General features: G+C 42.9%; 1 protein-coding gene and 1 pseudogene across 1 annotated transcript; one reads left to right on the top strand and one right to left on the bottom strand.

The window, feature by feature from the left end:
* Nucleotides 1-643: 643 nt before the first annotated feature.
* LOC148028719 (zinc finger AN1 and C2H2 domain-containing stress-associated protein 16-like) lies at nucleotides 644-2,643 on the bottom strand. Its single transcript, XM_087688597.1, has 2 exons — nucleotides 2,299-2,643; nucleotides 644-1,564 (listed from the first exon to the last, which is right to left on the bottom strand). Exons 1-2 carry the CDS (start codon nucleotides 2,398-2,400, stop codon nucleotides 1,091-1,093), a joined length of 576 nt encoding a protein of 191 aa, XP_087544723.1. The 5' UTR covers nucleotides 2,401-2,643; the 3' UTR covers nucleotides 644-1,090.
* Nucleotides 2,644-3,962: 1,319 nt separating this feature from the next.
* LOC148028718 (uncharacterized) lies at nucleotides 3,963-4,978 on the top strand (annotated as a pseudogene).
* The last annotated feature ends 11,047 nt before the right edge of the window (nucleotides 4,979-16,025 follow it).

The following is a 16,025-nucleotide window of genomic DNA, read 5'->3' as shown; positions in this document are numbered from 1 at the left end:
GAGAGAGAAAAAAAAGAGAGAGAAAAAAGAAAAAATTTACAAAGAAAATTAAGAGAGAAAAAAAAAGAAAAAAGAGAGGAGGGAGAGAAAAAAAAGAGAGGAGAAAAGGGGGAGAATAAAAGGAGAGAGAGAAAAAACAGGGAGAGAAAAAAGGGAGAGAGAACCAAGAGAGAAAAAAAATAAACTAAAATAAAAGGCAAAGAAAGAGAGAGAAAATTAGACATAGGGAATTTTGGGGAGGGGAGAGAGAGAGAGAGAGAGAGAGAGAGAAAAGGAGAAATGGATTGTTGAGCGAAGTTGCCATGCGATAGCACGACAACTTCGCTTACCGCTTCGAGGCAATGAAGCTGTCGCAAAGCAGCCTAGCGTTCTATGCGCGCGAAGCCCACGCAGAACGCTAGTGGAGATCAAGGTTAAAAAAGAAATCCTAGAAAAATATTCAAAAGGGTAGAACTTTGGACACCGAATATTATTTGTGAGACGATTGTCTTATCCGATAAGTCATATATATTCTATGTTAGCATACAAGAGAGTAGATCTATGGTTGATTAGTACTCCGCATCAATTGCAAAGCTTCCTCCCTTCACATGCAATGATTTTTAGAAGAAATTGTGCATCAACTTTACATTTCCGACAAGCATATGTAATGTGGTGTGTGCAAGCGTTTTGAAGATAAAAATCTAGAGTCATACATCTCATTCATAGTGTGTTGTGTCCTTGCATTAATTTTGAGAATCGACCCTTCCAACATGCTTCTTATTCATAGAGTTGCAATTCCAGCATTCTTAAACTTAGCACTCCTTCCTTGAGCTAACCTTTTGTGGTCATCGAGACATTGTGTATGTGTCACTCCAACTATGGGAGTTAAAAAGGTGTCCTACTAATGAGATTATAAACTTCTACTAGAGCAGTTTAATGCAAGTTCAAAATCTGTCTGCAGCAACTATGAGCAGGGGTACACATTCGGTCATGCCTGCCTGGTGACAAGTGTTTTGTTACACAAGAAGTCTTGTGAAGAACCTTTTGTTTTACAACCCAAAGTGCTGTACAACAGCAATGAATTCTATGTTACAATGAAAGAAGACAGCCCTTAGTGTGCAGCCAAGCTCTTGGAAGGTGTAGATCCAATTTGTTTTGGGCCTAAATTGTCACTGCTAGTTGAACACTCGGTGCCCTTTCTGCTTGAGAGGATTTTCATTAAATCACGTGCAAGGTTGTTGACAGATGACCCTGCTTTCAACCCTCCAGCACACATATGATCCGCAGGGAAACGATGCTTCAAGCAAACCCTTCGCTTGCAGGTCTTGCACATGTATGTGTTTGTACTTGTCAAGACCTCGCGGCATCTCTTCACAGGGCACTTTGGCTTCTTCATCACTCGATCATAATTGCTCGGATCACATTCGCCGCACGCCATGTGATTTTCAAGGGTGAAATCTGGACTTTCTCCAAACACTTTCTTGACTGTGGTTGCGCAAACAGGGCAAATAAGCACAATGGTGTCTTTCATGCCGGCTTTTGGACATTGATGAGCAGAATAGGATCGGTGATCGAGGCAGAAGGTCTGGAAAGACAGAAGACAGGTAAAACTGCATCATGAACTTCATATACTAATAATATATCATCTTATATATCAAACTTCTTACCACAGTAAATCCGGACCTGCCATTGGGGATAAGTAACTAACAGAAGATATCAGTGGGACAGACAGCAGACCCAAGTTATTAGGCCCAGAAGGTGGGGTATGGTTTCTGACTATGAAGCCAGTGTGCCTAACAAATAGAATCAGTACTCGGGATAGAAACGGCCAGTGTCCTGTGACAAACAGACCCACTGGGCAACCTTGATGGATCTTATCATCTGGGAAATTCACGTGTATCAGCACCACAGCAGGCTAGTTATGGACATCCTGCCGGCTATGGTCCTTCATTTGAAAGACCTAAATATTTGAGCATCCTGCCGGCTATCATCCTTCATATGAAAGGTCAAGTTCAGAGCAGGAATGGTTTACCTTTTCCTACCCTTTGATGATACCCTCTTGATTTGAGCTAAATTACGCCCTACTGTCTATAAGCTTGTACCGACTAATCCAACCCTAAACCCATTGGTCTCCATGTCTTCGGTCGACGGATCGATCGATGTCTTGAAAACTCAGAATTGCATGCGAAGGAGGACCCGGAATTGTATGCAGTGGATCATGCCGGCATGAATTGCATGATGCAGAGAAGCATTCCAGGTTCTCTTACTTGAGATTGTTGGAACAAGATCGAGCTTTTGATGGGAGGATAGATTTAGTACCTTGCTGCAGCAGTCGCATTTGAAAGGCAGGAAGTCGAGTAGATGGCAGTCTTCGTAAGTGCAATGGGAACCCAACTCGGGAAACGCCTCTGTGCCCCCCATGAATCCTTTTCCTCGTCTTTGACGAACTGATATGAAGAATAGAGCAGTGTGTCGAGAAGGAAGGGTGCGGATAGAGAGACCGAAGAAACTATGGAACTTCCCCAGGCCTGAACTGTGTGATAACTTATAGAGAGACGGGGAGAGAGCGGACGGAGTCTACGCGTGCGCTTGCGTGTGTGTGTGTGTGTGCAGCTTCGGCCCCAAGCAAACTCCGACGCCGCCTCTCGCTCGGGAGTCGGAACGTTCTGGATTTGCAAAACTTTTTTTTTCTTTTGGTTTTTAAAGAAAGGCGAACTTGAAAGATCCCGCAAAGGTTGAGAGTAAGGGGCCCAATATATTGGCACGCAATTTTCCCTTTTTAAAAAATAAAGCAGTGTTATATTGAATTAATTTTTAAAAAAGTCATTAGGGGCGTTCGGAACCATAGGAACAATAAGCTATTTGGAAGGGTCTCTTTCTTTGTCCCTCTTAGTCTCCAACAATGTAAGGCTGGTTTCACAAGGACCGACGGCAGCAGCTGCCGCTCGGATCCTGCGAACCAGCGCACGCCACGTGCCTGCCCCCTTTCACAGTGGGCGGCGGTAGCAGTGGCTTGCTCATGCCACGTCCCGGCAGGCGCGCCGTGCAGTTGTACCAACCCCCCCCTCGCCCAAGAGTGCTGCCGCCTGACAAAGATGCCACGCAAGCGCTGATTTCGGCGTTCACAGCTCACTCATGAACGTTGAAAGTGACCAGTGACCACTGATTGGTCCCCCCCCCCTTCCAATTTCGATATTTCCAAAGCCACCATGGCACCATTTGACCATTCAATTTTTTCCTCAAAAATATAAACGTTTCATCACCAGAAATGAACGTTTGTCTCTCTCTTCACACAAACAAACCAAAACACCCACGTCCCAAGTTCCAACGGTTGCATTTTCCCACGTCTACACATTGTTCAAGGAGCTCTTGCATTTTTTCCCTATAAATTGAAGCTTTGTGTTGTACTCCCTTTGCCACTGTGAAAAAGCTGCTGTGAGGAAATTCTGTCCAAATCAAGACTTGTTTGCCCTTCTATCAAGCAATTTCGGTGACCACCTTTGAAGTTTGAGCTTTTTTTTTTCAAGCTTTTATTGATTGCACAATTGGTTTATTCAATAGCATACTAACACATTTGCTTCAATTGTGATGTGCAGGTGCAAACCAACAAGGTTTCGAAGGTACTTGCCAATTTCTTTGGCCCTCTTTGGCTTCTACATCCTCTACATGACAACTCTCCACCAAATGGCCTCTCACTCTTCCACCATACACCCTCTCTCTCTCTCCCTCTATCCGCCAAATGGCATTGGTCTCTCTCTCTCTCTCTCTCTCTCCACCATATGGCAAATCTCTCCATCATATGGCATTTCCCTCTCTCCACCATGTGGCCTCTCTCTCTCTCTCTCCACCATATGCCCTCTCTTTGGCCTCTCTCTCTCCCATCTCTCCACCAAAGGCCTCTCTTTTTTATGCTTGTAATTTTGTTTGAAGGATAAATTTTTGATCATGACTAATTCTTTTTTGTTTTCTTTCAGGTACATTTTATGGACCCTACTCACTCTCAACCATTTGATTCTCAAATGGAGGATGACACACCTCTCTCCCAAATGTTTACATCGCCATCACAATACCCCTTCTCATCCGCACATTTTCCAATGCCTCCTCATGGCTTTACGGCCATGTTAACCTCTCCCTCTCCCGCCTCTCCCTTCTTCTTTAGACCCCCACCTCCAAATGTGGCTTTTAAGCCACCAAGTCCTCATCACGAACCATCAAAAAATTCACCTCCAAATCCAACGAAAGAAACTACACCATCACGAGCCAAAACTTCAAAGAAGCATGGGGCAGACCACAGGGATGAAGTGCAAGAGTCTGCTTCATCCAAGAGGCCAAGGGCATCCAAGAAGAAGGCGCCAGCAGTTGACCTTACCGAAGACGACGACCTCGACAATAAAAGCAAAGGAAAATGGAAAGATTTTTGGGTGGATCAGCTAATCCACGTGCGAGGTGGCATGAGCCATGAATTTAGCAACCCTAAAAAACAGGGGGTTAATTTATGGGCAAAAGTGGCAGATAAACTATCTGCTACTTATCATGATTTTGACAAAGATAGCGAAGCATGTAGGAAGAAGTGGGAACATGTTTTAGGCCAATACAGGGTAGACAAAGCTCACAATAGTGTGTCTGGTAACAATAGAAAATACACTTGTAAATGGTTTGATGTCGTAGACGAATATTATCACAATAGAGCACAGGTAAAGAGTGTATCACATGCTAGCTCTGTGTCATGTAATGACCCCCTAGACACACAAATAGATGAGGAAAATGAGGAGGGGAAGCCACAAAACTCCACTGCCAAGGTTCAACCTACACCTCCATCAGGACGTCAGGGACCTGCCAAAATAGAGGACTCCTTGAATGAGATGGCCAACACAGGCGTGCTCTACTTGATCATTTGAAGGAGTCTTCTATTCCTCAGGAGGCCACCGAAAACAAACGTTTGGATCTACTAGCTGCCCTCCATGCTACCATGGTCGAATTTTTGAATGCATCAAAATGATGTTGCAATGTTATTTATATCTTCTAGTGTGTTGGTGTGAAATGTTGTAAGCAATGAGAAATCTAAATAATGTGTGTTGCATATTTTTGCAGGTGGACATGGCCATCCCAAGAAGAATTGCATTGTTTTCTGCATGGTTATGCTTTCTTGCGATTACTGAGCTTCTATCACCACCCCCCATGAGTGATGAAGAGTCTATGTTACAAATGTGGTTGTACTTAGTTGAGTGTATGGGTCGATGTATGCATGCAAAAAAAAGTATAAATCGTTGGATAGGGCACACCCGTAGAAAAGCTTGGGCATATCCACGGGCCAAACATTTTCTTGAGCACTTCTTGCTAGGTTCTTACTCAGCAAGCATGTTCAAGAAACGCCTTCGCATTAGTAGAGAGACCTTCCAATACTTGTGTGGCAAACTTGCTCCACAATTGAAGAAAAAACGCATCAATATGCGTGAAACCTTGAGCATTGAGACTCGTGTATCTATTGCTTTGCATAGGCTAGCTAGTGGTACAGCTTTGGAGGTCTTAGGTGACCTATATGGATGTGCCACTAGCACAGCTTGTGGCATAATCTTAGATTTTTGTAGAGCTTTCTTATCATCAGGCCTAAAAGATATGTATATCAAGTGGCCTTCTGGAGCTAGATTTGAGAAACTATCAAGAGACTTTGAGGCCATTAGAGGCATCCCCTATGTCGTAGGAGCTATCGATGGTTCACACATTCCTATTATTGCACCGAGAGAGAACCATGAGGATTACTTTAATCGCAAAGGGTTTCATTCAATCCTTTTGCAATTAACGGTTGCATCAAATTGCTCAATTTGGGACTATGATGTGGGTTGGGCTGGCTCCATCCACGACTCTTTGAACTTCACAAGAAGTGAACTCGGGCGAAGATGTGTTAGGGGTTTGTTGGGTAATTACTGTTTGGTTGGCGATTGTGCTTATCCTGCACGACCATACATGTTGGTGCCCTTTAAGGGATGTAAGGAAGGCTTATCACACATGAAGTACTATTGGAACTTCATACAATCTAGCACTAGGATGCCTGTAGAGCGAGCATTTGGCATGTTGAAGGCAAGGTTTCGCATCTTGCTCAAAAGATGTGATATGGACCTTCACCACGTGCCTAGTCTTGTAGCTGCATGTCTTGTCTTACATAATATTTGTATCCGTCATGGTGACTCTTTTGACATGGATTGGGTGCGTGAAGCAGAAGCGTGCTTACAACTTGGCAGTTCGATGGAAGAGGATCAAAGAACAGCAGTAACTTCTATGGCCGAAATTCAAGCTATCCGTCCCCTCCAACCAGAAGATGCAATTCAACGAGCACAACAAGGAGACGACTGTGGAGGAAGAACCGTACAACATGATTTCAGATCTGGTGCTAAACGACGCAACAACATTGCAAGATCAATGTATAGGACACATTCAAAGAAACGAGTTCAAGAATTCTTTGGTGATAATCTTTCCGATGCAGATACATCCTCATCTTCCTCTGAAGCTCAAGTTTCATGATTTGTAATAACTTCTCATCAGTATTGACTGACATTGGTGGACATAGTATTTTATTTCTTATTATGGTCTATAAGCCTTATAATCCTTTTCTCTCATTATGGTTAAACCTTGTTTGTTTTTCTGGTCTATAAGCATTGTAATCCTGGTCTCTCATTACGGTTAATTTTTATTGTGATTTGCTATTTTTTTGTTAGTTTTGACCTTCAAATTACCAAATCACTTTGTTTGCTTCCGCCGCCTCCGTGTGAATTCAAGGGGCGGCGGCAGTGTGAATACCATTCTACTGCCGTCTCCGTGTGAATTGAAGGGCGGCGGCAGGAGAAAAATGTAAAGTCTTCCACCCGGACAAGGAGTTCCACATCACTCACTTCCGCCGCCCCATTGTGAATCCGCCCTAAGTGAGATGTATTGATTGCATTGAAAGGTCTAGGAAAGAATGCCTCTATTTATAGAGCTTGTTTCAAAGCTCTTAAGTTTCTCAGGTAGATCCGTCTCCCCTTTTTTTGGAAGATGTAAACTTTTTTTAAATCAATTTTCCCTTCCTCGTGTGATCCCCTCACATCAAAATTACTACTTTTCAGTCAATCATCACCATTAGGAGAAATATGGACTCTCTTTTTTGCCCCTTAAGGGGTTTCTCTCACCTCTCTCTCTCTAAAAAGAGATTCCAAAATAATATTATAAAAAGAGATCTTCTACAATCAAGAAAATCTCGTTTTTGTGTTTTCAATAGATTTCACCTATTATTTTATTCCCAAACTGCAGGATAAGGTCACTTTTTCTCAAAATCCTCATAACTAAAAAAATACAATTCTATTTTTTCTAAAAACGCAGCCAATCATTCTTTAATGCCCTCATGACTCTTTAATGCCCTCATGACTTTTCAATCATTCTCATTCTCGCTTCTTAAAAGGGCGGAAGTTAAAAAACGATATAAAATGACGTACACATCATATTTTAAGATTATTTTTTACCCAGAGACACCTTTTTGACTCAAGAGTTTCCTTGTAAATTTTCGTCTTTTTTGGACAAGTATATACCTATTTCTGGGCATTTTTTCATTCCCTCAGAAAGCTCTAGTTTTGTCCCAAATTTTGTGCATTCTTCTCTTTCCCTCCAGAATATGGTTTCTTGCATACGAGTTCTTCTGAAGCAGCATTGAGGAGTAGTTTTGATACCATTTGTTGAAATCAAAGAATCTCTATCTACAACACAATCTACCCTGCTACAAGCCATCTTCCTCTTCAGAAATATGCAGTAAGAAATCTCCGTCTTCAACAGTCTATACTACAAGCAATCCAGTGATAATGGAGGTATCTTTATTTTTTAAATCTTTGTGATGTTATTATTCTTCACAGTTGTTGTTCAGTCCTTAAGCATCAATTCATAGAGAGAGAGAGAGAGAGAGAGAGAGAGAGAGAGAGAGGAGGGGAGAAGGGGGGGGACAGAGAGGACTGTGTGAGATGAACAAAGAAAATAAGTGATAGAGTGACAGATCGTAAATTAGGGTAGAAGATAAGATGATGTTATTGTTTTCCACTAGCCAAGCTTCAGTATGAATGTGTTTAGGGTTTCCTTGATGAATTTTTGTTGAGAGAGAGAGAGAGAGAGAAAGAGAGAGAGAGAGAGAGAGAATATTTTGGATAGAACAGAAGATAAGATTTGATGCTAATTAGAGGTAGATTAAAAGCCAAGATTACAGGCTGATTAGGGGTTGATTAGGGTCTATCAAGACTGAAAGCAAGAGAAAGAGACAAGAACCAACTGGGTTTTAAAAAAAACACAGATATAGTGAATCAAAGGGGTGTAGTTCTGCTATTTGAATGTTAATCCAAGTTAACATTTGCATACTTTTTTTTTTGCAGAATGCAGGTGCAGGATGTACCAAGAGAAAGAGAGATATTCACTTTCAATTGGAGGATGAATATGCACCAATGTTCAAAAGAACTGTGGAAAGAGATGATGCAATAAGATGCAGGATGCAACAAGAAAGAAATGCAGGGAAAAAAAATGTGGACCTTTGGGTTGATGGGTGCATTTATCCACCCGATCCACTCACTCGAAGGCCACCACAATTTGAAGGGCTTACATCATTTGTAAAGTTTGCTTGTGAAGGCAATGAAGGATTGTATGGATACACATGCAGACTTGTCACACAAGGAATAGCAGGGGCTCATCAAACCTTGACAAATATGCAGACAAGATTACAAGGGAATATGCAGTCTTTGATGGAAAAGGATAGATTATTGGCTGAGAAGGATAGAGAGAACCAGAACCTACAACAAGCAATGTCTGTCATTGAAGATGCTATGCATGCTACACACGTGCAGAATATGGAGTTACAGTCTAAAGTCAATGACTTGGAGAAGGAGAATCAAAACATAGAGAGGAAGCTCACAAAAACTTTGGAGATTGGGCCCACTTTAAAAACCAAAGGGGCACGTCGGCGCATCCGATCCGTTAAACCAATTGGCCAATTAGCCAAAGGAAGTGGACAATATCATAGACGGATATATGCTCAATCTACTACAATGAGAAATATGTTTCCTCATGCAAAGAATGATACTATTGCCAAAGTCCTTAGCAAGAATATGGTAAAAAATGCATTGGAAAATCGTAAATTCAGGGACATTGTGGATGGTGTTGCTAGTGAACGTCTTAGGGATGTGAGCAACTTGTTTACTGCTACAGATGCTCAGGGATTATGTGACAAGGTGGGAATGAGTTCTGAGTCATATAGTATGCTCTATCAACAATTGGATACAGGTTTTAAGCAAGTCTTCAATACTAAGCGAGTAATGCCTCTGCCAAAACCATTTCACGTGAAGAAGGCTCGAAAACAACTAAATGAGAAAGTTTTAGAACTAATTGGTGAGCCTACGCATCTGGAACACACACACATATTGAAGTATGGTTCCAAAGAAGTTGCCTTTGTATTGAATGCATCCAACAACTTTGTATTGGATATATGTAGGGTTCAGATTGCTATGGTCAAGTTTTACAATATGTCTATGGAAGAATGTAGAGGCAAGCTTAAGTTTGTCCTCAAACTTGATGAGAGTGAGATTATCAAGGGGCAAAAACTTGAGCATGTGAGTATAACACTTATGAATCGAGCATTGGATCCCAACATCGATGAAAAACATCCTTTATACTTCAGTGTACAATCGGAGAATGAAATATGGTGGCTTGCAGCATTTGAAGTACCAAAGAAGGACCATGAAGTACTTAAAGTTTTTTTTAACCTCACTAATATACCCAGTGTTATTCAACAGCAAAATAATGGAGCAGTTTTACATGTTGAGGGGTTTGGGGACTATCAAGTTGAATGGCATCTTGCAGGTGATTTAAAAACATTGAAGTGTATGTTTGGTTTATCAAATGCAGCAAATGCAAAATTTCCGTGCATATACTGCATGCAAACTAGGAAGAAAGGGAAAGATGGAAAGAAAGAATGGCTTGCCAAGGCAGGACAACAGGGTGCTCCGACACGTGATCAGAAAGTCATGAGAAATGGAATGCTAATTCCAGTGGATCCAAACTGGTGCCCTATTTTGGAAATACCACTAACAAGGGTTCACTTTTGCACATTGCATTGTTTGGTTAGAATAATTGAGAAGCTAGTATATGAATATATATGCTTTGCATACAAGATGCAGCCCGTGTCAGAATCTGATGCTACATGCAAGAAGGTAGAACAAGTCCTCTCTGAAGTTGGATTGCACGGAGGCCAAGTAGAAATAAAAAAGGACGAGAAAAAATCGGGGAAGAGTGGAAATGTTCCTTGTAAACCATGCTTTGGCGGACCCAAGGCTAGGAAGTTTTTATCTCCACCTCGAGATGAGGAAGGCAATATACTAGTAAAACAACCAGAGAAGTACGAAGCATGGAAAAAGTTGCACCTTGCTGTTTCAGATTGGAGCAATGGGGGACGAACGAGGATTGCGAAGGCAGAAGTGTGGATACACCTAGATAGATTAGCAGCTCTCTTACAGAAGTTGGGGTTTATGGATGGTGATGCCAATGCATTTAAAGAGACAGCTGCTAAATTTCATAAGTCCATGGTGGAGGCATGGACTACAAATAGCATAACACACTACATGGTCAGTGTTATCACCATTGCAAAAAAAAATCATCATTTCGAATTACTTTGTGTTTCTAATCTCTTTTCTTGTGCAGCATATACTTGAAGCACATGGTCCATACTTTGCAGATCAAGGAAGTTTGGCAATATGGTCAACTCAAGGCATGGAAAGATCTCACTGGCAAGCTCGCTGTGCTTTTCAAAAGGCAACTGATCATGGAGGTGGCATCAATGATTCCAATTCTATGAGGCAATTATTCCAATGGTGGTATAGGAGACTAGAGATACGATACGAGGAAAAAGAAAAGAAGTCCAAAACATCTCAAGCAGAATCTATAAGTAGGGCAATATATGAAGTGAGAAAAGCAAGATATGAAAACAGCACAGCTAGACAACGGCACGCAGAATGGTTGGCAACCCAAGAGAGAGATGGCAAAAAATGGAGACCTAGATAAAGATAATAATTTTGATGCATTTAGAGTCCACAAGAGAGCACAAGTCCCAAGGATATGACACATCAATACTCATATCTCTAACATGAGATGTCTTATAAATTTTCTTTAAAATTTCAAAGGTTTGTCACTATATTTTTCAAAGTCGATTTCGAACTTTGTTTTTTAATTATGAAAAGTCCATTTTGAAATCCTAAGACAAAGATATGAAAATTCTAAACATTGGAACATTCATTGGCCTAGAGAGAGAGGGGGGGCATGAGGGGGGTGTCAGGAGATAGAGAGAGGTAGGGATGGGGTGGAGAAATGAAATGAAATGATAAATTTAAAATTCATTTACACCACAGTAAGTTTGAAAGTTTCGTATTTAAGTCGTCTCTCCTTTCATTTTTTCCCATTGCTCTCCACTCTACCCTCCACCTTTCTATCCTTCATTATCACAGCCATGGCACGTTCCAAGCTTCCTATCAAAAAGGCGCCTGCGAGAGCAAGAGCTCAACACTCTTCCGAATCTAGTGAGCGTACTGTGAGTGACAAAGATCCCCTGGTGACCGATAACGGTGGCCCTACTGCAGCCAATAATGGTGGCGCTACTGTGGCCAACAATGGTGGCCCTAGTATGGTCGATAATGATGGTTCGCCATTGTCCAGAAATGGTGGTCCACATGCTCCAGCTGCTCCACCTCCCACTACTGCTCCAACTCGTAATACACGCCCTCCAACACATAAAAAGCGAAGATGGAGACCAGGCACAGCTGCGCTACGCGAGATAAGGAAATTCCAGAAGAGTGCCGACTTGATTATTCCTAAGGCACCATTCTCCAGGTTGGTGCGAGAAATACTGCAAGATCTACAGTCAGGGCATCATCACAAGTTCTTTTCGAGGAACCAGGCAAGGAATGTGGGGCGATGGTCAAGCCAAGCCTTGCTTGCTCTCCAAGAAGCAGTTGAAAGCTACTTGATTGATCTAATGAGTGATGGTCAACTTTTAGCCATTCATGCCCGACGTATCACTATTAAGCCCATAGATCTGGTTCTTGTTCGCAGGATCCGCAATAACAAGGATGCATTTAATCTTAATGTCAACAATATGCTTTGAGAAGCTACCTTGTAATTGGATCTATGTTTTTAGCTCAGGTTTGATTGTAGATTGTGAGGATCTTAGTTTTGGGTTATCTTTCCAATAGACCTTCAAGTATTTGATAGTAGTGGCCTGCAAAATGGAGCTAAATTTTCCCTAGCTCTAGTCGTACTTGGTGCGATGCACTATCTACCGTGTATTTCATAGTTTCGCAATGCTAAATCCAATATGTGATATTCTATTTTGACCATGTTTCGCATTGTGTGAATTTTCAAGTTTCCAATTTTGTAAGTAGTTTTGTTGAGGATAAATTCAATGTGCAACCACGTACACGTCGGTGATCAGTTGTACATGGGCCGATGCACTATATCCTTACTATATTTAGTGGTTTGGCAACAGTATATCTGATGCGATATTCCATTTTACCCATGATTTATTTTTTGTCAATTTTTAAGTTTCCAATGTTTCGCATTGCGAGGTTGACAATACATTTAATCTGCAGTTGCACACACTTATTATCAATACATTTAATCTACAGTTGCGAGGTTGACAATACATTATCAGTGCAGTATAATGCAGTTAACGCATTTTCAAAAAAAGATTGAATCGTCAAATTTATAAATCGGAATCTGGTGAAACTTCACCCTCATGCTGGGCATTAGAAAAACTCATTTATATTAAAAATTTGGCCCCATCAGAAGCCTCTGGGTCACCTGTCCGGAGGCTCGCGTTTGGGGCCCTGAATCTGGGGATTCAGGGCCCCAGACGCGAGCCTCCGGACAGGTGATCCAGAGGCTTCTGTTGGGGCCAAAAAAAATTTGGATGGTTGATGTGTCCTTGAGGAGCCTACAGGTAAAATTTCATGTGAATCGGAGCACTGGTGATATTTTTCCTAAGCGTGGATTCATTAATTGAAATTTTAGGGTTTTTGAAAAGTTTGGCTATAAGTTTAAAGTTTCACCTCATTTTACACATTTCACTTTTGAGTTCTGAGTTCTCTCTCCTAGAAGACATGGTACGCACCAAGCAAGCGGCCCGGAGATACCCCCCTGGAAATTCCATACGGCAGCCACGTCCTCCAGCTCCACCACCACCACCACCACGCCAGCATCGCAAGCGTCGATGGAAGCCAGGCACAGTGGCTCTTCGCGAGATCCGCCACTACCAGAAGACCACTCACCTCCTGATACCGAAGGCTCCATTCCAAAAGTTGGTGCGGGAGATCATGGAGGGCATACTGATCATGAACAACAGGAACCAGTTTCCAAACACATCACGCGTGAAACAACCGGATCGCTGGACTACCCAGGCCCTCCTCACACTACAAGAAGCTGCTGAAGCCTACCTCGTCGACTTATTTGGAGACTCAGTCTATGCAGCGGTGCATGCAAGGAGGGTCACTGCCACCGAGAGGGATCTGCGGATAGTCAGGTTCTTTCGGCGATGGAAAGATAGTCCTCGCGGAGGTCAGCAAGGATAGAGGTGTACAAACTCAAAAGCACATGGAATGTAGCTTCTGAAGACATTTTGTAAAGCCTTGGTCGTAATGGACCCCATGTAAAATTATTATTAATACAAATACAAATTTTTTGGCGCGTCTTATTTTTGTTTAGTCACTTGATATTTATTTTATTTACGTCGTTGAGTTATCGTTACATGCGTTCGAACAAATACATGTTGCGCACGAATTCGATAAAGCACTGTGTATTAAATTTAGGGTACGAATCGTGTTACGTATAAATCGATAAATAAATGTAACATTCAAGTAAAAAAAAACAGTAAATGACACGTATCACAAACTACATTGCACGCGAATCCAACAAACATCAGTTTTCATTACTTGAAGAGAAGATTACAAAGTGCAGTACATCAGTGATGCGATATCAGTAGGCAATAAGTACATCTATTCTCTCCTAGGCTTCTTGGAGCTAGGCTCCCCATGGTCAGAGCTATTCTTGATCATAGGCAACAATACATTTTGCCCCAATAGTTCCTGTCTAATGACAGTGGGGTCTTCAACACCGGCAACCATGCCACGGGCCACCATGGAGAAAAGTGGGCTAGACCTAGTACTCGTGAATAAGTAGAGAAGCTTCGAACGTCGAAGCAACACTACTTTCTCTAGGCTGGAGTTGGTCGGGATGGTCTTGAAGGGCCCAGCCTTTGTTAGTGCCCTCAACTTCAAGAAGTTCTCTGCAAAAGCAAGGGAGCATGTCTTATGAAATACAATAATGTCGTTGACAAGCTACCCAACATACTCCTTCAATGCCGAGTCTTGCACCCTTCCTTGGCTACCAGATCGGCCACCCTGCCTAGATGAAAACTCATCTATATAGACAATCTCCTGCAACACACAAGTTCAGTATCAGACTCACTATGCATGGAGTGTGCTGAAGATATATAAATCATATTCATATGAAACTTAACCAGTAGGGCCTCTAGGGCATCGGGAGCACACACATGTGTTTTTGTCGGGATCGGGCCCCCAGAAGTGCCCTGGCCGGAGGCTCGCGTCGCGTCTGGGGGCCTGAATCTGCAGTGCCCTGGCCGGAGGCTCGCGTCGCGTCTGGGGGCCTGAATCTGCAGATTCAGGCCCCCAGACGCGACGCGAGCCTCCGGCCAGGGCACTTCTGGGGGCCCGATCCCGACAAAAACACATGTGTGTGCTCCCGATGCCCTAGAGGCCCTACTGGTTAAGTTTCATATGAAACCGAGAACATTACCTTCTCTGCATCATCTATCTGCCGCTGTAATGGAGCATCCAGGTCTGCTCCTGCCACTGGGCTGCCCTCGTCTCTCTCCTGGGTAGGCACTGCATAGTTGGGTCGAGGACCAAAAAGGCTTTCCTGCAACCGCTCGAACTCCTCATCAGAGATCTGATACTGTGGCGCCGCATCCTCAATCTGCTCCTGGATGCTCACAATGGCAGAGATGTCATCGATGCTCGTGCCATCATAACGAGCCACCTCATCAACATGTGGTGGGGCATCCTGTAAATCAAAATCTATGAAATCACTAGGTGCATCACGCACCATGATACAGTATAGTTCTTCTTCCCTAAGCTCCAACAACTCTAGCACATCCTGCATGAGTAGATATTCCACCCCCTCGATGGTGATAGCATGGAGAGAAGAGAGGGGTGGCTCTTCGCTCGTGGGCATCTCATCAGGGCAGGGAGGTGGGTGCACAATGGCCAAGCTCTGTGCTGCCTCAACACTCAGATCGAGAGTGATCTCCTCAGGCTCCCTCTCAAAGTACTCTAATAGTGGCCGAGAGGGTGCGTCGATGTCCTCGTCAGTGTCCTCTTGCACCTCAGTGCACATAACATATATGGCAAAGGCGGCATCCCTCTCAATGAGATCCATCGTGACGTGGTCCTGTGACGAGGTGGGCACTGCTCTAGCACGGAGATGTTGCCCCACATGCACCAGGGCTCAACTTATCACCTTTGCATGGCTGGATCCGGCACACAAACTATACAAAAAATCCATGGGAACCCACCTGAGAGTGGAGTCGGGAATAGAGCAAGTGAGAGGGTTCACTACATCACAAAACGATGCTAGTATACTAGAGTCAGGGTCTACAGCGGAAAGCGAGCTCTCTAGACTCAAGGTCACGCAAAACCTAGGGTATATCTGGTCCCCTATGTGCGCGTAGCATGTGGAACTGATCCATGCGGCGAAGGCGGGAGTGGTAGCCATGGCACACAAAGAGAGAAGGAATGAGAGCACAAGTGTAGGGAAGTGGAGAATGAAAGCGAAAATGAGTTTGGAGTTATAGCTTTTATGTGTCTAGGGTTTTAAATAAAGGTTCTTTATAAAGTTATTAATTCTAAAGTTTCAAATTAAAACTCTTACCTTAGTTTCTTTATTTCAGTACTTTAAAGTCACTGTTAAAATTACTCATACAG

This window comes from Lygodium microphyllum, chromosome 11, assembly GCF_053477565.2.
Source record: "Lygodium microphyllum isolate KBCC chromosome 11, Lygodium_microphyllum_v1.1.10, whole genome shotgun sequence".
Classification (NCBI taxonomy): domain Eukaryota; kingdom Viridiplantae; phylum Streptophyta; class Polypodiopsida; order Schizaeales; family Lygodiaceae; genus Lygodium; species Lygodium microphyllum.
Note: the sequence above shows the minus strand (reverse complement) of the source record. Positions and strands in the feature narration are given on the sequence as shown.

Coding starts and splice junctions, on each gene's coding strand:
- LOC148028719 (XM_087688597.1), bottom strand. CDS start 2,400: ATGGGGGGCACAGAGGCGTTTCCCGAGTTGGGTTCCCATTGCACTTAC. Junction 1,565..2,298: donor AATGCGACTGCTGCAGCAAG/GTACTAAATCTA, acceptor CTGTCTTTCCAG/ACCTTCTGCCTCGATCACCG.